The following is a 24,478-nucleotide window of genomic DNA, read 5'->3' on the forward strand; positions in this document are numbered from 1 at the left end:
GTGTCAAGTACCATTGAACTATGTGCATTTTGATAGAGATAAGCTATGTTTAGAGAGAGATGGGTAGATATAATTAGCTTTAAATCATCTTAAAATTTCTGACTTCCAAATAGCCCCTAATGTTCCGAGTGCATAAGATTTTTCCTGCATTTCCATTTCCAATATTGAATGGGAGTAAAATAAAAGTATATCTATTGATCGAGTAATTGAATATTAATCAAGAGATTTACTCCAACTTTTTTCCTGGCTTCCTCCACCTGATGTCAAATATCAGCTACATAATGGAAAATTTTACACAATTTTTCTGTTTAGAGAAGGGGACAGTACTATGAAGTGAGAGAGAGATCAACAAATTGCTTCAGAAGATTAAGACATCTTTTTCTCATTATTATCACTGAGCGAGTAAAATATCTACCACCTAATTTGATTTTGGATATTATTGAAACAAAAGAAAGAATAGAACACAGGATACTCTTTTGTCTCAAGTAGCAAGACGGTACATAATCCCAGGCACAACGCGAATAACAAAAAGGCTCACAAAGCACACCTCATAAGAGAACGGATCTTGTCTCACTGACTAGTAGCATTCTAATGAAAATCACATAACGTAAATTAACTTATAACTTTGTCGAAAGTAGATAATCTAGCAACACTTAAATGCCCTGTGGTGTGCTCGAATTGTGGCACAAAGTATTTCCTGTGGCTTCAAAGTTACAGGAAAACGTCCTTCTCGAGCAATTTTAGCACTTCATGTTGGTTGTTTAGCTTGGCAACATCTATTGGAGTCTTTCCATCCAAATTTTGGAGAGTTCTGCAGGCAGAAAACGAGAAAATAGTAAAATAGTGAAGGAAAAGAGTATTAAGTACATTAATGTCATTCTATAGGCTGTTTGTTTACACTGCAGCGCCATTCTCAAGTAGTAATGCAACACACTCCTTCCGACCATAACCAGCTGCATAATGAAGTGCAGTGTTTTTATTCTTATCCAGTGCATCCACCTTCACTCCAGCCTCAAGAAGCACCTGAGCACACTTGGCCTGTTGGGAGGGGGGATTAGATCGGTCATGTCTCTTTGAAAGTAAGGCAAAATTTTCCAGATTCATGGTTGAATATACAAAAAAGGTGAATCCATGCCAAAAAACTTGCATTATAGGAAACTCACTGATAGCACATGTTACCCATACCATAAGTTGAATCCACAAAACAATTAAATACAAGCACTGCCTAACAGGAAGATCAAGTACTACCAATCTAGCAAATGATTATAATTCATAAACAGCCAGCTGTATGTTTGACAATGTTACTCAATCTAGAGCAACTACAGAAACCCTTTTTGCTGCCTCAACTGGTACCTAGGATTTGAGAGAAGGAATTCCGGGAACTGCCAAAATGAAATTTAGCCACAACTAAGTAGTTCAGTGCCCAAAACTTAGTTGTATCAGCACGAATGACGTCTTATCCACAATCCTGCTCAGCCATCCGTTCATGAATGATAAGGACATTCTACGGTTGCAAATTAACAAAGCCTTGTTTTGGACTTACGAAGACTCCACCCTCTCTCTTCATAGATTTATAAACAGTTATTTTACATGCTCTTAGCTGGTGTAAATTTCCCTCTTTTCAAATTATGTTGATATTTTGGCTAACTAGATGCTTTTAAGTTTTATGTAACCTCCATCAGCGTGGGGCTTTTCTGCCCTTTCTTTTGTGTATTTCATCATATCACTGAAATACCCGTTTCTTATCCCACAAAAATTGAAAAAGAAAAAAAGAAAATAAAGGGGTTGTATCAGCATTGATCCATACCTGAAGACTCTATCCATTACATTGCTTAGTTTGGCAAATTTAATCAAAATAGCACCAATTTTGAAGGAGGGGCAAACAATTTTAAAATATTTTTATCCCGTCATTATAAACATTTTACCCTCTCAAATTATGTTAATAACATTTAATATATGATTACCTTCTTTTTTATTTTTATTTTTTGGTAATGAGATAAGGTAGTTTGGGTATTCGTTGACTTAATTTATTGCAATCAAGCTCTATTTCTAAATGGTTATGAAGTACGCTAAATAACAAGGCTCCCTTTGGTGCGGTATTATTACTACTAGCAAGTTAGCAACCTTCTGGATGGTTCTCTCTTGATAAAAGAACTAGTACTAGAAGCAGTTGCCATTTCACGAAGAAACATCACTCATTAATGTATGCTTGGCTCACAGGTTTGGCAAGTTTAGATTTGTGGTGGGGAGTGCAGACTTGTGCAACATATGTATGTATTCTTCACAATAATGTGTTTTAGAAGATGGTGTTTGGTTGTTGCCGGGGTTTATGTCACAGATGGGATTAACAAACCTACAGTTACAGCTTTATTTAAACAAAATCACATACCAAGTGTAGGCTTGGAGTTCATTCAAAGCTTCTAAAATCCAACTTGTCGTCTCCTAATAGTTTAAAAGTTGAAAATGGAGAGAATAAAATTTGGTAGGTTGTTGATTAAAAAATGTCCCTGTAGCTGATTCTTATCCTCTTTATGTCATTGTTATAGGCAAATTTATTGCGATCTAAATGGTTATGGGATATCCAAATGAACAAGGCTCCCTTCAGGGGCAATAAATATATTAGCTCAAAAATTTTTTTAGATAAGATATATTAGCTCAAAAATAAATAATCAGAATATCAGCTATTCTAACTGGAATACTTATTATTGCAAGAAGTAGAGAACTGACTTAATCAGGAAACATCATTATATCATTCAGACTACTCTGTGTAGAACCATCATAAATCAAAGTACTTTCCAAGAGACAGATTTCTCAGTTGTCAATTAACACTGTCAATTTACCAGTAGTAAGAAGCCAAACGTGCTCAACATCCCAAGTACACAAGGATGCTCAAAAGTATTCAAAATGTAATGAAAATAAGGGAAAGGTTGGAAAGAAATTATCTGCCAGAAGCAATCGTACCTCACCATACCCACATGCAAAATGCAATGCGGTCCTTCCCTCTGAGTCTTCTTCATCCTTGTTCCCACCAGCTGCTAGTGCATTTTTTAATCCCTGAAAAAAAACGAAAACAAAACCAAAACCCGGATTAGATGTGTTATGATAAGAATGCTATCCCAAGTTAGGGATGGTATCGTGGCAACAAGGGTATATTAGTTATTAGCCAAAGAATTAATCATAAAGATATGATAAGGGGTGGGATGAGTGTGCAGGTAGGCAATTGTTTATTGGGTTTTGAGCTTGAGTAGGAATGTTCAAGAGGAAAGGATTTAAGTGCATTGAATTACTTGAGAGTTCTTCTACTGTTAAATTTCAAAACTATTATGGTGTCTTTATGGTTAAATGTTAATTAATTATAAAAATAGGTAAAGACAGCAGAGAAGAACATGAAAATGAAACAACGTAGATTAAAATGCAAAGATTTATGAAAGATGTTAATGTTACACTACTTGGGACGACTCTAGGTACAATATGCCTGTATATATGAGCCTGCATCTGATGATTGGGTTGCAATATTTCTTTCATATCAACACAATGAAAGAGGCCTTGAGGATAAAAAATTGTGATACATCATCATGTACCTCGACATCACCAACACTAGCAGTTTGATGAACTATAGACTCATCGTCATTTCCCACTTCTTCTGAATCATCCGCCGCAGAACTTTCAGCATTGGCTGCATCTCCATAAACTGCAAAACCCATTGCTTCGCCCAGCTTTTTCAAAACATCCCTGTCATTCCAGTACCTAAGAAAGCAAAACTTTCTCTCTTTAACATAAGGGTCTTTAGAATAGTAATACAAATTTGTTCCAAAAATTGATACAGGACTAGAAATAATTGATAATAAAAATCATGACCTCATCATGGCAGCTGGACCACCAGTCTCTATTTCATCCAAAATAGGCTTTAAAGTTGGATCTTCCTTGATTTGTGCCATTCGTTCCTCAAGCTGCTCCTTATTCGATGGATTTGCAAAAGTTTCCAGCATGCTAGACATGGATGGATCCTGGAAAAATGTAAGATTAAATGATTTCGTTCAGTTCACATGCTATAGTAAATGAAGGATGGAGAACAAAACAGGAGAGTATTTCAATTCAATCAACAACAAGTACCTGCATTAGTGCATTGCCAAGGCGCTCAGCCATTGTCATAAATTGAGGATTCTGCATGACCTGCTGCATGGTAGAATAGTATTGCTGTGTATCAAACTGAGGAATACCCTGCTGAGCAGAAGCACCTTGAAAAGTCTTCTGAAGTTGCGATGCCATCTGATTAAATGCAGGATCTTTTGCTATTTGAGAAGCTAATTCTTGAATGCTGGGATCCTGCATGGAAAAGAAAAGGTTCTTATGATTTACATAATTTGTAGACCTGAATATATAAAATTTCAATAAATGAAAACAAAATAGATGGCGGTCCTTCAGAAATTGAAAACATCTTAGACATGAAAGAAGTTATCGAACATTTAGCAAACCAGTCATTGCAGAGAAATCAAAAGGATTTGGAGGAACTTCTCCTTCATGAGGTGAGGCTGAGGGAGTTCTTGGTTTATCTGGCTGCTGATCTGCAGGGGGTGTTTCACTTTTGGGTATTTCACTTTTGGAATTTTTGTTATCCGATGAAACTGTCTTCTCATCTGCAAATGAAAAACGGATTATCAGAAAGAAACTCAAAGAGAAAAGAGTTCAGGAAAAGTTATAATTAGGAACTTATAGCATTAAAATTGCATGGCTCAGGTCACAATTATTAATTTAAAATGGGGTCGTTGATATTAAGCAGGTGAATGTAGAGGAAGAAGAGCCAAGAAGGTTTAAACTGAAGTTCTCTTTTATTAGAACATGAGACCCATGGTTAGCTTATCAGTTATCTCTATTCTAATTTATTCTTTACCGAAGTATAACCTCCCTAACATCAATTGAAAACCTCCCCTACACTCTAATTTGTTTTCTTCTCTCTTTCCACTCATCAATACCCTTGTGCTTCTTTGACCCCGGGCTTATATGACATATCCCAATCACGCCGACAAAAATTCTCTCTAGAATCAATAAGGGTGCACGACCCATCAAATCTTTTTGTTTTTCGCACGCTAAAATAGATGAGGTTCTACATGGAGTTGAATCCAGGTCGCATTGTGTCTATCAAACGATCCATTACCTCTATAGAGCATGCGACATTACAACTTAAGCCACAATATGATAATTCCACTCGCATTTTTTACTTCATCTGTGTTAACACCCAATTGAGAAGCTAATTAATCAGGAGACACAAGTATAGAAACATCCAATATCCTCCATTGCTAGGCATTTATAAGCGCTCAAAAGTAACGCGTAAGTCGAAACAGAAACTTCAAACAAAACAACCTCCTTGTTTCATATGAAAAGGAAGAAAAAAATCCACAAAGTAGACACAAAGAAAAGAAACACCCACAATCTAGGATGCAGACTATGAGTAAGCGATCGATGGGATTACTACAAAGGAATTAGGAACTTACCAGCTGCAACATCCTTGGTCGAACTGGAAGCCATGGCAGTGACTGAACTCAATTACAATAACAAAATGTAAGAACGGCTGAAACCAGCAGAATCTGAATTGAATACTAAAACTGGAGCAGAAGAAAAGAATCAGTGACGATTAAAAAAGTTGCTCACCACTCAAAGAAAGAACCTCTCAACTACTGTTAACTTCAAACACGGCCTGCGATGGAGATTCCGAGCTTGAACCTCGACCAGAGCCCGATGCGAGAAACTCAATCCAAAAATGGTAGCGAGGTCAGAACTTTGTAGATATGAAGATAAAGAATCACTCCATCTATCATCTATCCCCATCTTCCGTAATCTTTTTTCTTTTCCTTTCTCTCTTTTTTTAACATTTTTCAAAATAAAAAACATTTCTTTTCATTGTTAGCCATTTTTTTAATTAAAATAGAATATATGGGTTTCAATTTTTCAAATTTATCTAACTTTTTAAAATATTTGTAAAGTATAAAAATGTAATATATCGGTCTTCTTTCTTCTTCTTCTTCATTTTTTTTAGGTTTTTACAATATTTTATTATAAACAAGGGGAAAATAATTTTTAAAAATATGTTCCAAAATAATTCCTAAAATCTTGACATATAAAATAATGGTTTTAAAATTTATTTCACCACAATGTTTTTGGTTTTGAATTAAAGGAAGTGTATGGACACGCAAGCAAGCAAATAGGGCATAGCCAGAGTTTCGGTGGGCCACCTCAATCCTCATCTCTGCCCAACCAATGGCCATTCTCTGCCGATGAAATTTCCCTTTTCTTTATTTTATTTTAATTACCGGCAAGAGTTTGTGGTTGTAATTACGTGGCATTTCTTTTTATATTAATTAATTTTTGTAAGAGATTTCAAGGGAGGATACATCATTTTCCAAGCTTTCTTTTTTCTCTTTTTACTTGAATCCAAAGTTTTAAACGTGGATATATGTCTCAATTTTATTAAAAATATCCATAAATATATTGATAGATCGAAAAAGTTCCTAACAAATATCTAATTAACAAATAAACATTTTACTATTTTCGAATAAGCAAAAAGTATTAGTATTAATATGTGATATTTTTTTATTATATTTTATCGAATTTTTTTGATAGTATAGAAATATTGATCTATCTTTCATATCGCTGTCGAATGTGATAGATACTATAGAATCTAAATTACGTTTGACTTTTGTCCTCTCTCTTGGGTTTGTTTATAAATCTATATGGATGATGTTTTTATAAATTATTATGAATTTCAATATTTCTTTTTTTAGTACAATACGTTGGGGAAGAGATTCCAACTGACAACCTCTTGATTGGAAGTCTTTTATCCATTGGTTAATGATTTTAATATTTTCTAAAATATTCACTAAAAATATCAAAATATTGGTTAAATTATTAAGATAATTGATTTTTTTTAATTCAACCTATTTAGGTGGGAATTTGAAGCTTTGACTTTTTAATGGAATATAACGTTAACCCATTGTTGGGGACATGATTTGTTAGTTTAGATTTAATTCTAATTTGATCTTTATAATTTGGCTTAGTTTTATTACGAGATCTTCGTGATTCTAAAATTTTTAATTTGATTTTTATAATTTCATCATACATCATAAATCATCCCTGTCATTGCAAGTTATTATATTAAATATGCGACAAATTTTTTATTTAAGTCGCAATAAGTTAATATTTTATACTTTCCTAATTGTACCACGACTCTAGGATTAAATGAATAAACATGGAAATTTTGGTAGATTTTCAAGTGAGTAAAAAAAATTTATGTACAATTTGTCGAAATTGAATTATGGGGATCAAATTGAAACTTTGAAAATTAAAAGACCAAATTGATGCTAAGTTAACCAAAATTTGTAATTTAACCCTACAAACTCATCTTGAACCAAATGAAAATAGATTATATTAAGAGATATTCTTGGTGTTAGTTACGATTTAAATTTAATAATTCATAGTAGAAATGATAATTATATATTTTATATAATTAAACAATCATTTTATTGTGGTCAACTTGAGCTTGCTCAACTGTAATTGGTACTGACCAAGAGTTCTCGAGTCCCCATCTCCTACTAAAAAAATGCTAATAAATAATCAACAAATAGAACAATGAGTAGTGATCATGTAAATTAAACAATTATACGTATAACTTTTAAAATTCAATTAAGGTTTAATCATGGTGCTAATTTGATGCCTAAAGATAATCAATATTTATTAAAAAAAAAAAAGAAAAGAAGTAAAAGTTATACGAAACATGAAGCATAGTTTCTTGTTCATGTATATGGTGTATTCAATTTTGTTAGAATATACCATGAAAAATATGTTGTGAGTTGAAAATTATTACCATACTGTGTTGTTAACAAAAATTATATACAATAATTTTGAGAGATGTTGCTATTAACAAAAATTCTGTACAATAATTTTGAGAGGGGCTTTTGCTAATTCTTTTTTTATATATCTTTAACCAGGATAAGTTGGTCTAAGTTGGTCTATTGACCTAAATGATCAAAGAAATTTAATCTCCTATGTTTACTTGGCAACTAAATGTAATATGGTCATGTAGTGTTGTTCCGAGATTAGTCGAGGTACATTCACATCAACCAAGGCATACCATTACTCAATCGTGTTCAAAATTATGACTATGAATCTCTCTCTACTTAGTACACATTTTTCTCGACAAGATCTCACCGCTCACCTGCCCAACACACTACTTTCATGATTCACCTAACATCTCTATATACTGTTTGCTATGTGTAAGATCATTGAGGTATCAGTTTCTATATTCTCCAAAGCTCTATTTAATTATTCGCTTGACATCGTTTAATTTTCCCTTAGGGTAAGTTGTTAAAAATTTGATGGTAAAATTTTGTGAGTATAGTTTTTCAAATAGTTGATGTACTAGTAATCTCCTTCGAAGGTTCAAACTCGCACTCCTCTTTGAAAAAAAAACGTTGATAGTAAATTTTCAGGATCTATGTATATAGTATATTAATCATCATGGGTGATTCATTGGTACAAAGAGACTAAGATTAATTAAGAGGGAATTGGTTATAGCCACCTACCTTAGAAATCAGTAATTTCAGGCTCGTTTGGTAACATTTCTCTGTTTCTATATTTTTAATGAAGAAAAATATATTGCATTGTTCCAACCTCTAAGAATTAATGATAAAACAATCTTTTTATTTATGTTTTGGAACAAATTGGGAATGGGAACAAGAAATGAGAAACTAGTTTTGGTTGTTTTCAAAATTTATATGCAATTGTGAAAATGTTCCCAGAAAAGGAGAAAGAAAAAACAAAGTTAATTGAACAATATTTAGATTTCTTAAAAAAACGGAAAATGAGAAATAAGAAACAAGAAAGGGAATGTTAGCAAACGAGCCTTATATGTTTTTCAACACCAAATCCTGTAGGATCAAGTAGTGGTCCCATCATAGCAGCCAATAAAAAACAAGTTAACAAAATACTCTGTGAAATTTAACCAAACAATAGTAACATAACCCATATTAGAATTAGGTCCAAAACATATGAACTAAATTAAAATTTTCAAAATTATAGAGATTTTTATTTTTTGGCTAAATTATTCAAAACGCTGTTCAACTTTGAGGTTAGAATTATACTTTTTCTTATTTTGAAAATTCCACATATACCCTTGGCATTTAAATTTGATTTAAACATGCTCTTGAAAATTTATATTATTAAAAGCAACGGAACCAATGTAGCTGCTAAGTTGTAAATGGAGTGTGTTAGACATGACATATACAAAATCAATGGCACAACGTGATAAATACTAATAATTTACTGTACCATCATTGATTTGTGGGTAAGTTAAACCTAACTTACAAAATGATTACTTAATAGTTGTAAGTATTTGTGACGTTTACCGTTTATTTTTAAAAAGTTATACATGTGTCACTATTTCATTGAATTCGAACTTATGACCTTCTGATTAGAGATAGGTGCCTTAACTACTTGAGTTATGCTTTAATAATGATAACATGTTAATGATTAATTGTTGTTAAGGTATAATTAATTTTAAAAATAAACTAGAAGTGAAAAAAGGTAGAATTGAAACTTAACTAAAAGTTGAAGGCATAGTTTCTTTTTATTTTTATTTTCTTTTGTAACATGATAAATTACAGATAACAATTGGAACATAGTTAAGTGGTTAAAAGTAGCTATCTTTATCAAAAGGTCTTCAATTTGAATCCCACGACAAAAAAACATAAATAAGTAATTTAACCTAAAATAAATTAAATAAAACATAAAACAAATTATTTTAACAAACGAATATTAATTTGCCAAAAAAAACTCATCTCCTCCTCCTTTTTCTCTTGTTATTTTTCATTTATTTCAACAAAAGAATATTAATTCCGAGTGCAACGTAATATCAAAGATTTCAAGAAGCCCCAGCAAAATACTCACTCTGTATCCTCCGTTCGCGCTTCGTGAGTATCTCTCACCTTGTCGGTTGTAAGTTCTCGACCTAGATCTCAAGCTTTTTGCCTATTTCTTGGTGTATGATTTCGTAGTTTGTGGATCTAATGCATATATTTCTCAGATTGTTTCGACTATTCATTTCATCAGTGCTTGTGGAAATTGAATTGAGTCGGATTTGTTCATCTCCGAGCCTGTTTTTTAAGATTCTTTTTGTTATTTATTCGAAATAGATTTGCGTAGAATGTGTGAATCTCTCGCGTTTCTTCCATGCAACCGCTAAATAACTCAGATCTAATGTGTTTTCTTTTTAATCTCACACATTCTCACTTTAGTAGTTACAGCTATCTTTTATTTTTCTAGATCTTCTCACTCGTCTGTTTTTTGTTTATGTTGTAAATTATTGTTATTTGTTTTGCTAGCGAGTGGATCTTTTTAAAGCCGGTTGGATTTGTAATGAGATTGTTGCATTTCTTTCAGTTTCCAATGGCCTCCTCCAGTTCGAGGAAGCCCTCAATCTGTCGGGTTTTCCTCATGTTTCTGGTTGTTGCCTATCGTTGCGATGCGTTCTATCTTCCCGGAAGCTACATGAATGTTTACTCCTCTGAGGATCCTATACTTGCCAAGGTTAATTCCCTGACGTCCATAGAGACCGAGCTTCCATTTAACTATTATAGTCTCCCCTACTGCAAGCCACCGGGTGGTGTCAAGAAAAGTGCAGAGAATCTTGGGGAGCTGCTGATGGGTGATCAGATCGACAACTCTCCTTATCGTTTTCGCATGAATGTCAATGAAACAATCTACCTTTGTACTACCGACCCTTTGAGTGAGGTTCAAGTGAAGCTTTTGAAACAGAGGACCCGTGATCTCTATCAGGTAAACATGATACTGGATAATTTACCTGCCATGAGATTTACCGAACAAAATGGGTTTAAAATCCAGTGGACTGGGTTTCCAGTTGGGTATACACCACCAAACCGTGATGAAGATTATATCATTAATCACCTCAAGTTCACAGTCTTGGTCCATGAGTACGAGGGGAGTGGTGTGGAAATAATTGGCACTGGGGAAGAAGGTATGGGTGTGATTTCACAGACTGAGCAGAAGAAGGCTTCTGCGTATGAGATTGTTGGATTTCAGGTTGCACCTTGTAGTGTTAAATATGATCCTGAAGTGATGAGAAAGTATAAAATGCTCGACAATATCACACATGTAGACTGTCCGAAAGAACTTGATAAGTCTCAGATCATCAGAGAGAAAGAGCAAGTGTCATTCACTTATGAGGTGCAGTTTGTCAAAAGTGATATACGATGGCCATCAAGATGGGATGCGTATTTGAGGATGGAGGGTTCCAAAGTACACTGGTTCTCTATTCTAAATTCACTAATGGTAATCTTCTTCTTAGCTGGTATAGTTTTTGTCATATTCTTAAGGACAGTGAGAAGAGATTTGACAAGGTATGAGGAGTTGGACAAAGAATCTCAAGCGCAGATGAACGAGGAGCTCTCAGGATGGAAACTTGTGGTTGGAGATGTTTTCAGGGAACCAGATTGCTCAAAGCTCCTGTGCGTAATGGTTGGTGATGGAGTTCAAATTTTGGGGATGGCAGTTGTCACTGTTGTTTGTACTGCATTTGGCTTCATGTCACCAGCTTCTAGAGGAATGCTACTGACAGGGATGATTATTCTTTATCTTTTCCTCGGAATTATTGCAGGTTATGTTGGTGTGCGTGCATGGAGAACTATCAAGGGAACATCGGAAGGGTGGAGGTCGGTTTCCTGGTCAGTTGCTTGCTTCTTTCCTGGGATTGTCTTCGTCATTCTTACGGCACTGAACTTCATTCTTTGGAGCAGCAAGAGTACTGGTGCCCTTCCCATCTCACTATATTTTGAACTCTTGTCTCTCTGGTTTTGCATATCTGTGCCACTCACCCTGCTGGGAGGGTTCTTTGGCACTCGAGCAGAGGAAATTCAGTTTCCCGTGAGAACCAACCAGATTCCAAGGGAAATTCCTGCACGAAAGTACCCATCTTGGCTTCTCATTCTTGGAGCTGGGACCCTTCCCTTTGGAACCCTCTTCATCGAACTTTTCTTTATCCTTTCTAGCATCTGGCTTGGAAGGTTCTATTACGTATTCGGTTTCCTTCTAATAGTTTTGTCTTTGCTGGTTATTGTGTGTGCTGAAGTATCAGTGGTCCTTACCTACATGCATCTCTGTGTGGAGGATTGGCGATGGTGGTGGAAGGCTTTCTTTGCTTCTGGTTCAGTTGCTCTTTACGTGTTCCTATATTCCATCCACTACTTGGTCTTTGAGTTGCAGAGTTTGAGTGGTCCGGTTTCGGCCATTCTTTATCTTGGTTATTCATTGATCATGGCGACGGCAATCATGTTATCGACTGGCACCATTGGCCTCCTGACGTCTTTCTACTTTGTTCACTACCTATTTTCATCAGTAAAGATAGACTAGAAATGGCCAACACCGCCCTTGCACATGCTCGCACGGCGGATGAATTTCGGTAACATTTTGGCTCTTGGTGAGTTGTCTGATACTTCTTTTTTTCTTCAGCCTAGCAAGTTTCTTAGGCAATTGGTCTTTGGAGCTGTTACATAATATATGATGAAGTGAAGAGAGATGATGGGATAGTTATTTCTAGTCTATATGTATCCCAAGCTATGTTTAGAATGCAAATATCTAATACTCTCCCCTCCCCCAACCAACACCAAATCCAGAAAGAAAAAGAGATTGTCTTGGTTTTTTTAATTCCATTGATCTAGTTTCTATCCATTCAAATTGTTACTAGAAACTTGAAAGTCACTATTGTTTCACCCTTCCATTCTTGTATACCCATTTCATTTCATTTCTTTAGAGAGATTTGATTTTCCACCTTATTGATTTCTTATCTATTTGCTTAAGTGATGATTAAGTTCGTACTAATCTGAGAAAAGGATCCTTTTCTAGTTGCTCTTTTTGTTCTTGTTCTTTTGCTTTTCTCTGCCACATGATTAGTTTTAATTTTTTTTAAATGACCAAATCAGCTATTTTTGCCACATATTGTTCCCAAGTATTTGTGCCTATTTGATGATTACATCTTGAACATTGACCGAGCAAACTGCAGCTGTTTCAACGAAAGATTAGATGAAATTAATGGGAGAGAACTTTTTGATGCATCAAATCAATATAAGAATGGTGATTGATGGGAAATGCATTATCTATGGGGGAAAGCAAATGACATGAATTCGAAAGGCTAAACATACTAGATGTAGATGGTCCCTACTGTTTAGGGTAATTCTTAAATTGTCCTTAATCTTTCAAAATTTTCAATTTTATCTAGACCGTATTAAAAATTCCCAATTAGATGTGACAAAATGTGTTATAATTTATTAACAAAAGAGAATTACATATTAGATGTGCCGTTACAAATGGGTTTTGTGTTATGAAGCATATAGCATGTTCAAGTGTCTAGATATGTTAATATAACAATAATTTAATGATATATTAATTTTTTGAGAAATTGTATTGGGTAGCTAAACGTTTATACATATTTACAAAAATGTCAACCACTTTTGTATTTTGCAAATATGGTAAAATATTTGAAATTTTATTTTCGGAATTTTTATTATTTCAGTTTTACCCTTATGATATCTGATATACACCCGATGTATATCTGATAGACGTTCGATGGATGTATATCTGATATACGCACGATGGAAGTATATCTGATATACGTCCAATATATCTTTGATATACTTCCGATCTACATCTGATGTATCTCTGATATACATTAGATGTATGTATTATACATCTAATATACATCTGATGTACCTCAATTTATGATATATTAAATATATTTGTAATGATATACCTATGTATATCTTATCACCAATATATATCTGATGTATATTTGATGTACATCTAGTGACATACTGAATATATTTGTAACCGATATCTGATATACATAAGTAGATATCAATAGATTACAGATGCATCAATGTTAGATATCACTAGATCTCATAGTTATATCAATGGTAAATTAGAGACATATTAAGTATATATCATAGATGCATCAAAGTTATATTAGTGATAAATCATATAATCATATGAGAAGTTATATTAGTAGATATCATAGTTATATCAGTGGTAAATTAAAGACATATCAAGTATATATCACAATATATAAGTGTTATATCAACATGGTAAATCGATGGTAAATTATATAATCATATAAGAACTTATATCAGTAGAAATCATAGTTATATCATACTAATATTAGTAGTAAATCATATTAGAAGTTATATTGGTAGATATCATAGATATATCAGGAGTAAATCAATTGTATATAAGTATTATATCAGTGGTATATCAAAGACATATCAATAATATATTACACATATATTAGTGGTAAATCAATAAATAGTAAATAATATAATCACATTAGAAGTTATATTAGTAGATATCATAGTTATATAAATGATATATCAGTTGTATATCAGTAGTAAATCAGATGTATATTAAGTATATATCAGATATATATATATATAGGTGTTATATCAATGGTAGTAAATTTGACATTTTATTATTGGACCTCCGTTTTTTTCTAAAAATTTTGCTATATTTGCAAATCTAAAATGTAGATGCTAAATTTGTTATTTTCTTAAATTTTTTTGCCATATTTGTAATTGTCCCTAATTTTTTAGTAATTTTATTAAGACATTAAATGTAAGATCGAGAATTTTAAAAGATTAATAACTAAATTAATAATTACCTCAATACTAGGGATCATCCATCCTGGTGATTTTTTTTATAGATTAATAATAAGATTGAGAACTTTAAAAGATTAAAATTAAATTAAAAATTACCTCAATATTAGGGATCATCTTGGGGAAATTGTCATCCTAGGGATTTTTTCTAGATATTTTTTAACAAATATTTATAACTTCTCTCTCGGATTTCTTTCCTTCTTATTTATTTGAGATTAATTAACACATTTGCGGGATTGGAATTTAGGGCATAATTTTTTTAAAAGATTTTTATTTCAAGTTGCCCTAGATAAAATCGATACTGGTAAATTTTGATTCATAATCAACTTCGATCGAAAATCTTGGATTTGACTTATAATTTTTATAATTGCGATAAAATCATACTTATTCTCTTTCAGATTCTTTACATTTTTATCTGAAAAGATTGAGGTTGTAAACTTTTTGTTCTAAGAAAACAAGTCTTTTTCTTATATATATATATAAAAAAAAAAGGTGAGAAAGAATGGACAAACAAATAATTTGAAATCCGTACAAAAATGTCAAATTTCCATCCTTTTGTATATTTAGCTTTCAATTTCTAATAGAAGTAAATTGAGGACAATGCGCATCCTTTATTTAATATTTGTCTTTTTTTAAGAAAAAGAAAGTAAAATATACTTTTCATCCACTAATTTTATCTTTTGTGTCAATTTTGTCCCATACTTTTCATCTTAGCCCTCGTATTTTGTAAATATTACCAATAGCCTTCCTTAATTTTGACAAACTCTAGCAATTTCTTTTACATACATAATTTATACCATTTTCAAAATTGACCCGAGCTTAATTTCTTATTATTATTATTAATATTCCACCAAAATTAACACCATTTACAAGTGAGTATAGACCATTAATAAAATTTAACTAAATTATATCGACTAGACTAGAATAAAATTTTAACTAACCACGAGTAACATATCTGAAATATAAATAACAAGAAAAATCTAATTATAAAGTTTTTGCCATATTTACAAAATTAAAATTCTTTTTCTATATTTATAACATTTTGAATTTGACAAAGTAAGCTATCTCAGCGGTAATCAACATATATTTTCGATTAAAAGGGTGTGAGTTCGATCTCTCATCTCATACATGTTATATTAAAAAAAAATCTTTTGAAGTTAAAATATTTGTCATATTTTTCAAATTTAAAAATTATTGCTATATTTATAAATACGGTGGGAAAATTTTCTATCTATTAAAAACACAAAAGCATGGAAAGAATCCGTATGGATCGAGAAAAGATTTCTTTTTTTTTTTTTTAGGTCAAAAATTCCTTTCTTTGGAATAAAAAAATAAAAAATAAAAAATGAGCTCCAGAAACTAGCCGTTAAAAAACGAAGACCCACTGCACTAACGCGCTGTCGCGCTCCCTTCTTCTTCTTCTTCTTCTCCTTCTCCATTTCTGCTCTTCTTTCTTCTTCCCCGTGCTCGTTCACCCTCTATATTTCTCTGTACCAGTGACCCCTTCCCGTGCGGAACACTAAAAGCTATATCTTCGAGCAAGATGTTCACAGATGGCCTGGATGAAACTGCAATTAACTGGATAAAGAAGGTACTCTCCATTTCTACCCTTAGCTATAACTTTAGAAATTGGTTCAGTTCGTTTTGTATTTAATTTTGTATATCCTCGCTGTTTTCCTACAGGGGACGGATAAAACAGCGGAAGGTGAAACTCGAATTCGATCTCCTCTTGCGGAGAAAATCGGCCCGGATCTGTTTCCGAAATCTCCATTGTCGTTAAATGGAAGTGGCTTCATGTCTTCTCCCGTTTTGCCTCCTTTGAAATTCCACTCTGGATTGCTTGCTCCTCATAGTTTGGCATCTCCCTGCCTGGACGATGATGACGACCATGGAGATGATGTTGATGAAAGCATCGCCTCGGTTCCGTTTGAGGAGGATGGTATTTATTCCGACGAGGATGGTATGGGGTTTCGTGACTCGGATTTCTTGGAGAAGCCAGTCGGGCAGGATTTTTATGAAGATGTGTACGGCTACCAGTCTAGTGTAAATTCCGGTGGAACCCGAAATATATCGTCTATCAATAGAGGGCCTTTGAAGGAAGATCTCAAGATTGAACTACCTGTTAATTTAAGAAGATTTCCTGTTGGAGAGTCGGGTACAAGGCACTTTCCCCAGAATTTTTCCACTCCTAATTATGGCAGTCAGCACAAAAAAAAAGTCTACTTTCACAGTGCACGTGTAAGACCTTCAAATCCTTTCTAATTCTGTTTATATGTGTCAAACTCTCCCTGTTGTCCTTTTCAAAGCTAAACTGAGTTGATCGTTGCAGGGTCCCCAAGTTCATGGAAGTTTTTTTGAGGATTTGGCAGGAACTCCCAGTGCACCTCCCATTGCTGATGTTGGAGGGGAAGGAACAAGCACTGAGTGTGAAAGTCAAACTAGACGGGATTCTGAAGGTTCCAGTGAAATGGATCAATCTGCCAATGGGTGCCCATTGCGGGCGCCAGAAGGTTTTGATAAATATAAAGAAGTTTTGTCAGAATGGAAAGCTTATTCTCCCGGAACCACCCAAAATTTTGAAAGGTTTGTGGTTTTCACTGAATTACTTTTATCTGAAAGAAGCTTTAGGTTTGTTCTTCTAAACTTCTCGATTATATTCTTTGGGTGAACAGAACTTCAACAGGAGCGAAAGATACATATATCTCTCATCTGCAGTCAAACTATCCAGATCCTTCATCCTGCTACAACACAAGGTCTTTATTGATATTGAAATTCTACACCTCTTGAGTCTTGATTCAAATAGTTATTTATCAGTTGTTTCTATCATTTTTCTTCAAGATCATTTTGGTTATTACTGATCCTTAACATCCTTGTTGATTTTGGGTTTCTTAATTGCAGTGGTCAACATGCCTGGCAAACTCTACTTGCATATGATGCTTGTATTCGGTTATGCCTACAAGCATGGGAAAGAGGCTGCACAGACTCTCCTGAATTTTTACGCAATGGGTGCCTGGTTCTTCGAAATGCTTTCGGGTATAGATCATCTTTCTTGTCATTTAGACCAACACTGCTCATTTTTAAAGTTTATGGTAGCTTTCGTTGGATCATCTCTTATGGGTGCTCTTCATAAATTGACAATTATGTAGACTACACAAATTTCTATTGCAACCTCAGCGTGCACAAACGACAGAAAGGGGGAGGAATACTGAGCATTCAGAACAAGTTGTGACTTTGAACCCAAAGAAGGTTGTTGGAAAGATAAGAGTGGAAGGTATGTATTCTTCAGAAGATTTCACCATTACTTGAACAATATATTTGATTTACTTTCCTGTCTGGAGAAGGACTTAGTTATGTACTTTCGAACATTCTATTAAAATGAACAACATGCTTCTTTTGAGGACTCTGCTTCATATATTCCAATTTTGTAAACTACCAATTCTGTTCTGGTGGTTCTATCTCAGTCTTAGAACTAGAAACAACTTATCTCCTTTTGAAACATTTTGTTGTTTATGACCAAGGACATTTTTGTGACAATGGCAGTGAAAAAGCTAAGACTGATACCAAAGAGGAAACTGAAGAATACATATTCACAAAGAGGCTCATTCTATATGCAAGCAGGAGCAGAATATATTCGAAATATTTCAACTTTTGTGAAAAATGGCATAAATTCTCTGAAAGAGACTTCTTTCACAAATACGTCAGAAGGTGGTTCGAATTCGTTTTTGTTCCTTGTAACCTCAATGCATGATTGATCTCTAACGAAGTCCAAAAAGTGAAAGGTTCTATTTACACCAAATATTGTCCAGAGTTTTGTAAGTTTGTTGGTGATGCTTTTGTGGGTCTATCACAATCCACATATTTCCAAAAGATAAAAATGGGCCTTTTAGATAACATACTGGGAAAAGCAAGAACAAGTGTTTTCCAAGAACTTCCAGTTCATAGTGGCAAAGTAATTTACATTTTTTTATGCTTTGCAGAACAATTATCCTGCTTATTTCAATTGAAGAGTGCTACAGAGGGTTCTAACCTGGAGTCTGATTCTGCTGTTTGCTTGCACCCTGGCAGTGGAGACTACCATGTCTTGTAAGATTTTTTTTTTTTTTTTGTTCTCTCACTAAAACTCAGTTTACCAGATTAACTTGTTAAGCAATTCACACGTGAACCGTTGCTCTCAAGACATTATGTACTTTTTCTGAATCAATATTAGACCAATCCACTTTTTAGCATAAGATTTTACTCGTTCTAGTAGATCTGTGTTATGAACACGAGATCATATGATTTATATGTGACTTCAGTTTCCCAGAGGCTCTAGGAGATACTCTTTTGCTAGAAATCCAGGATGTCAAAAAAACTACCCAAGGTCGAACTACGGTTTCAGTTTCATCATTGATCGATAACACTGTAAGTAATATGTTTCAGTTATGATTTTTTTGCATTTTACCGATCAATTATTATACGAACTGACTTCACCATTATATGCAGAATGATAAGATTCGGTGGTGGCCCATATATCATGATGATCAGGGATGTGTGGGAAAAATTCAGCTTTCTATCGTTCATACAATGACAAGTGAAGAGACTAATCATATGAAGGTATCTTTTGCCCCTCACGTCTAATAAAGTTTGAAGTTCTTATTTGGTATTAAATTACAGGGAATATATCCTTACGTAAAGAGATTGTTTCTGGTTCAAAAAGTTGGATAGGCTGGCTGGTTTGATCCTTTGTGTTTTCATATGATACAGAGTGGACCTGTTGTGGAAACTCTTGCCTATGATTTAGTGCTAGAGGCTGCAATGCGTGCACAACAATTTTGTTCCAGAAATCTGAGGATAGATGGACTTTGGAAGTGGTTGTTGACTGAATTTGCAGACTATTATGGAGTTTCTGACTCATATACAAGAATCAGGTATTAAACGGATGTCATTATGGATGTGTAGAATAACAAATTTAAGGAGGTCAATGATTCATTTTCGTGCAAATCTATAAAATTTTGTGTGTTTTGACTTGCTTTAGTATTTTCCTTTGCGCAGATATCTTTCTCATGTCATGAATGTGGCTACTCCAACTAAGAATTGCTTAGACCTCGTAAATGAATTACTTGAACCCATAATGAAGGCCAAAAGCGGGAAGACTTTGACTCGGCAAGAGGTATGTTTATCCTCAATGAAACTATATCTATATAGCTTGGTTTGTAATTTGTAAAATGTGCAGCTTCAAGAAGAAAAAGTTATTTAAGAAGCTCACAAAATTAGTAAAATGTAGCTTGAGAGATAAATAGATTCACCTATTAAATGTATACTGGCTTCGCAATCTCATAGTATTCAGTCACAACTATTTTCATTTTCTTGCTTCCAATATGGGTATGTTCTCCTGAGAGAGGAGACCCCAATAAATTCTATGCATCTTTGGTTCTAATTAGTACATTCATTAACTATGCCAGAGAAGTATATTGCTGGATTGTGAAACTCAAATTGAGAGTCTGTTGGCAAATGTTTTTGAGAACTACAAGTCATTGGATGAAAACTCCCCTACGGGATTGGCAGATTTACTTGGTCCTACAAAAGACTCTGCAGCACCTGCTCTAACTCCTGCAGTGAAAATCTACACTCTGCTCCGTGATATACTTTCTCGAGATGCCCAGAATATGCTGAGAAACTATTTTCAGGTGAGCCATCATCCATTTTGAATTCGCATAGATTTATACTTCCTTGAGATTTTGGTTAAGCAATGCAATTTCTTATTTTGATTCATTTGAATACATGAATAAGCCAAATATTGCACCTGATGATTGCAGAGGGCGGCGAAAAAGCGGTGTCGAAAGTACATGGTCGAGACTGACGAGTTTGTCTCGGGAAACTCTGAAGGTCTTCTCATGGATCCAATTACTATCTCTACCGCATATTTGAAGATGAAACAACTGTGTAAAAATATAGGTGATGAAATTCAGGCTGATATCAAAATTCATGATCAGCATATACTACCAAGGTATGTTGTATATGCGTGCTAGAGTAGTTAATGAAAATCCTTTTCAGTAGTAAAGGATTGAGTTGCAATTTTTGAATTGGTCTTGACTTAAATTACCATTTTGTCACAGTTCGATTGACCTCTCAAACATCACTGCCGCTGTCTACAGCACCGAGTTGTGCAACAGGGTTCGAGGTTTCCTCGCTGCATGGCCTCCCTCTGGTCCGTTGTCTTATGTGAATGAGCTTTTAGTAGCTATTGCTGATTTTGAAAGAAGCCTTGAATCATGGAATATCAGGTTTGTCAAAGATCATTTTACGGCTAATTGATATTGTCGATCTTCATGGAAAAAGGAGACCATGATGTTAAAAATTTCCATCTGTGCCTGACATTGGAAATCCTTCAGTCCAGTGCAGGGTGGCGTAGACTCCAGAGACCTATTCCACGACTATATAATGGTGTGGGTACAGGATATGCAGCTAACTTTGCTTGATCTATGTAAAGCAGAAAAGGTATGCTCTCTATCAGTATCTCTTTCGAAAGCAAAATTGCAGTCTGGATAGACAAACCCTCGGTGTTTTAGCTGATTCATCCTTATACGAACTTACTGGTCAGCGTCTAAGTGAATTTGCTTGATTGAACAATTGACACACAGGTGCCATGGTCTGGTGTGTCAACAAATCATTCCACCTCGCCCTTTGCTGAGGAGATGTACGAGAAAATAAGAGACTCCCTCGTTCAATATGAAGTAGTGATCAATCGATGGCCTCATTATTCGTTGATTTTAGAAAATGTAAGTTTGGATATAATCACACATCAGAGGCCACAGTCAATCTACCATTTTTCGTAATTGCATATCATAAGAACATGTTCATAGGTCATGGGCAAACTTAGACCATTATCAATTCACGATTGTTTTGTTACACTCACGTTTACTCCCCATACTGGCTCTATATACAGGCTGTTGCAGATGTCGAGAGAGCAATATTAAAAGCACTTGAAAAACAGTATAGCGATATCTTGACACCTCTGAAAGATACTATCCCAAAGAGGCTGAACATGCATGTCCAGAAGCTGACAAGAAGACAATCAACGGCCATATACTCCGTTCCTAATCAAGTAGGCGCCCTCTCTTACTTTGTCCCTTTTTATCTGTGGGCTGTTCATCCACGCCTTGGTGTCTGATTTTAGTCATATTGAGATGGGCAAAACAACCCTGCATAATGCATCATATTTGCAGTTTGAACTGCTATTTATATTCCCATGTGATTTTTCACGTTTCGGGTATCCTTTCTTTGAACAGTTGGGAATGTTCCTGAATACCATCAAGAGAATTTTAGATGTCTTACATATTAAAGTTGAAGGTATCTTGAAGTCCTGGGCGTCCTATATGCCTGTTGTGGGAGAGAAAAAGTTACCCTTTGGTGAGCAAATGAACGGAATCACGGTTCTTTTGAGGACCAAATACAAAAACTACTTACAGGCAACTGTAGGGAAGCTCATATGCAATGTAAGCTCACATCTATTTTGATCTCTTACAATCATTATTTTTCTTCCGGAGCATCTTGGTCTTAGATCCAAGGATCAAACTAGTGAGTTTAGCTTTCCAATAACATAGCCTCATCATCTTCAATGTTGCACACATTATGATTTTGAATTCAGATGCAAGCCAACCGTAATACACGGCTGAAAAGGATTTTGGAGGAAACGAGAGAAGAAGGGGAGCCAGAAGTTCGTGAAAGAATGCAAATGCTGAGTTCACAACTTATCGATTCCATATCAAACTTGCACGAGGTCTTCACAGGTCTTATATTTGTTGCAATTTGTCGGGGATTCTGGGACAGGATGGGACAGGTAAACTCAAGAGATTGGCTTGAAATTTCTTCTAAATCCACAGCCCATTCATGACATTCAAAAGTTAATGTATAACCATACTATTTTGGAACAGATTGTCCTTAAATTTCTCGAAGGCAGGAAAGAAAACAGAGTATGGTACAATGGATCAATTTACGCTCTTGGGGTACGTTAACTTTCCACAACACCACTCTTTAAGGAACATAATATTCACTTTCCTTGTTTTTTGTGCTTACCAGCAGCTGTATATAACAATTTATAAAAAATTAAGAGGGAACGTGAAGGCTACATACCTTAAGAATTAATTCCTACCTATTTTATAGGTGGTTATCTCGTGAGATTAGTCAAGGTGCGCGCAAGCACGCCCTGACACTCACGGATATCCAAAAAAAAATAACATATATATAATAATTTATCATGTGTTCACCATAGATTATATATTTTGCTGTGCGTAGGTACTGGATGATACATTTGCTTCCCAAATGCAGCGATTACTGGGAAATTCAGTGCAAGAAAAAGATATTGAGCCTCCTCGATCAGTTGTAGAAGCTCGATCAATTCTGTGCAGGGACTCACCAAATGCCTCTGACACTGCTACCTATTTATATCTCTGATGGTATCAATTTCAACTGGCCTGGCTTCTTCAATTCATTCATATTTATTATATGCTTAGTTTAGGTGTAAAAATATAGTTCTTATAGCGCTATTTACTGTTTAGAAATTTGTTATTTTATTTATGCAATCTTTGTTGTATAAGAATTTAAAGGGTCATTGTTCTTTTTGTAAATCATTTATATTATTCATTTCGTTATCTACAGAAAAAATAAAAGCAGCTTCTTGATTTTCTTTCAGTTGAGAGTTTGTTGTCATTTGAATATACTCTTCTTTTATTAAAAGTTTACTTCTTAATCGCCTCTGCCTGCTTCTCAAGGATCATTAATCGATCTCCAGAACATATTTTTCTTGGTTGTTGTATGACTATTTAATCAGTTGATGACAGAAAAATGAAATGTTCTTTGAATCGCTGAAGAATGAATGACTTTATAATGCCCTTTATTTTAATTTTATTCCAACTAATTAAATTTTCAGTGGTGGGTTCATTCCCATAAAATCTTGAATAAAAAAAAAAAGTATTGCACGATGACTCGAAACTAGGTTCTACCTTTTTGCTTTTCATATTAAAATCATTCTTCTAATTAGTTGAAGAACGATCCTTCGAATCTAATATAACAACAATAATGCGTGCATTACGAATATTGATTATTATTTTCTTCATTGTTCTCTTTCTTTCATCAAATGCTATGTACTACTGTTACTCGTTACTGGACGACTAACCAATTCCTTAAAATTAAAAAAAAAATTCAAACAAAAAATGACCAACTAAAAGGTTAAGGAATTAGTACACAATTAGTCTATTTTAATATTCTAATTACACAATAAGCTTAACTTTTTAACCATTTACATTTCTAAATATTGACACATTATAGGTGGAATCCATTAGGAAAATTAATCACAGTTACTTTCTAATATATGCTAAAAACAAAATCAAACTAAATATGAAACAAATTTAGAATTTGGGTGGTTTCCTCATTTTTGTTTTGAAATCCCGAGTATATACCATTAAAAGCCCTTTTGAAGTAGGAAGGATTTTGTATTAATTCTGATATGACAAAAATATGAGATTTTTTTAGGTTTGGTTAAAGATTTGAAATCCAAATATGGAAAGAAGTGATAAAAATAAAATCTAATCATTTAAATAAAAAAATAAATTTAATCAAATAAAACAATAATAATTGAGGACAATCGTGATTAATGAAAATTTAAAATTTAAGAACCCAAATATGTAAAAATTTGAAAGTGAAATACAGTTTTTAAAATGACATATTAAAGAGATTTTCTCAAATTAAAAATACAATGAGAATCAAAGTACATTAACCAAAGTATTTGAACC

At 34.1% G+C, this 24,478-nt stretch overlaps 3 protein-coding genes across 5 annotated transcripts; 2 read left to right on the top strand and 1 right to left on the bottom strand.

The window, feature by feature from the left end:
- Positions 1–412: 412 nt before the first annotated feature.
- Positions 413–5,822, bottom strand: AKR2 (ankyrin repeat-containing protein 2). Of its 2 annotated transcripts, none has more exons than XM_022284830.2 (9): positions 5,650–5,822; positions 5,493–5,569; positions 4,465–4,637; positions 4,114–4,326; positions 3,859–4,007; positions 3,582–3,747; positions 2,962–3,054; positions 899–1,038; positions 413–811 (listed from the first exon to the last, which is right to left on the bottom strand). In XM_022284830.2, the coding sequence occupies exons 2-9, from the start codon at positions 5,524–5,526 to the stop codon at positions 712–714; spliced, it is 1,068 nt and encodes a 355-aa protein (XP_022140522.1). In that variant the 5' UTR covers positions 5,527–5,569; positions 5,650–5,822; the 3' UTR covers positions 413–711. The 2 variants fall into 2 exon arrangements, with proteins under 2 accessions (XP_022140522.1, XP_022140521.1); XM_022284829.2 differs by having other exon boundaries at positions 5,493–5,534; positions 5,650–5,821.
- A 3,999-nt stretch (positions 5,823–9,821) lies between these two features.
- Positions 9,822–12,839, top strand: LOC111011146 (Endomembrane protein 70 protein family). Of its 2 annotated transcripts, none has more exons than XM_022284801.2 (2): positions 9,822–9,962; positions 10,432–12,839. In XM_022284801.2, the coding sequence occupies exon 2, from the start codon at positions 10,438–10,440 to the stop codon at positions 12,415–12,417; it is 1,980 nt and encodes a 659-aa protein (XP_022140493.1). In that variant the 5' UTR covers positions 9,822–9,962; positions 10,432–10,437; the 3' UTR covers positions 12,418–12,839. The 2 variants fall into 2 exon arrangements, with proteins under 2 accessions (XP_022140493.1, XP_022140492.1); XM_022284800.2 differs by having other exon boundaries at positions 9,831–9,987.
- A 3,252-nt stretch (positions 12,840–16,091) lies between these two features.
- LOC111011302 (portal protein) lies at positions 16,092–23,378 on the top strand. Its single transcript, XM_022285009.2, has 22 exons — positions 16,092–16,299; positions 16,392–16,946; positions 17,038–17,291; positions 17,381–17,461; positions 17,607–17,741; positions 17,855–17,979; positions 18,249–18,413; positions 18,686–18,791; positions 19,004–19,109; positions 19,191–19,301; positions 19,452–19,615; positions 19,740–19,857; positions 20,150–20,374; positions 20,504–20,694; positions 20,804–20,971; positions 21,080–21,185; positions 21,329–21,466; positions 21,634–21,792; positions 21,977–22,183; positions 22,336–22,527; positions 22,622–22,693; positions 22,983–23,378. The coding sequence occupies exons 1-22, from the start codon at positions 16,252–16,254 to the stop codon at positions 23,139–23,141; spliced, it is 3,585 nt and encodes a 1,194-aa protein (XP_022140701.1). The 5' UTR covers positions 16,092–16,251; the 3' UTR covers positions 23,142–23,378.
- Positions 23,379–24,478: the final 1,100 nt, after the last annotated feature.

Source organism: Momordica charantia (assembly GCF_013281855.1).
Source record: "Momordica charantia cultivar OHB3-1 chromosome 2 unlocalized genomic scaffold, Mcharantia_2.0 BLBB01000002.1, whole genome shotgun sequence".
Taxonomy (NCBI): domain Eukaryota; kingdom Viridiplantae; phylum Streptophyta; class Magnoliopsida; order Cucurbitales; family Cucurbitaceae; genus Momordica; species Momordica charantia.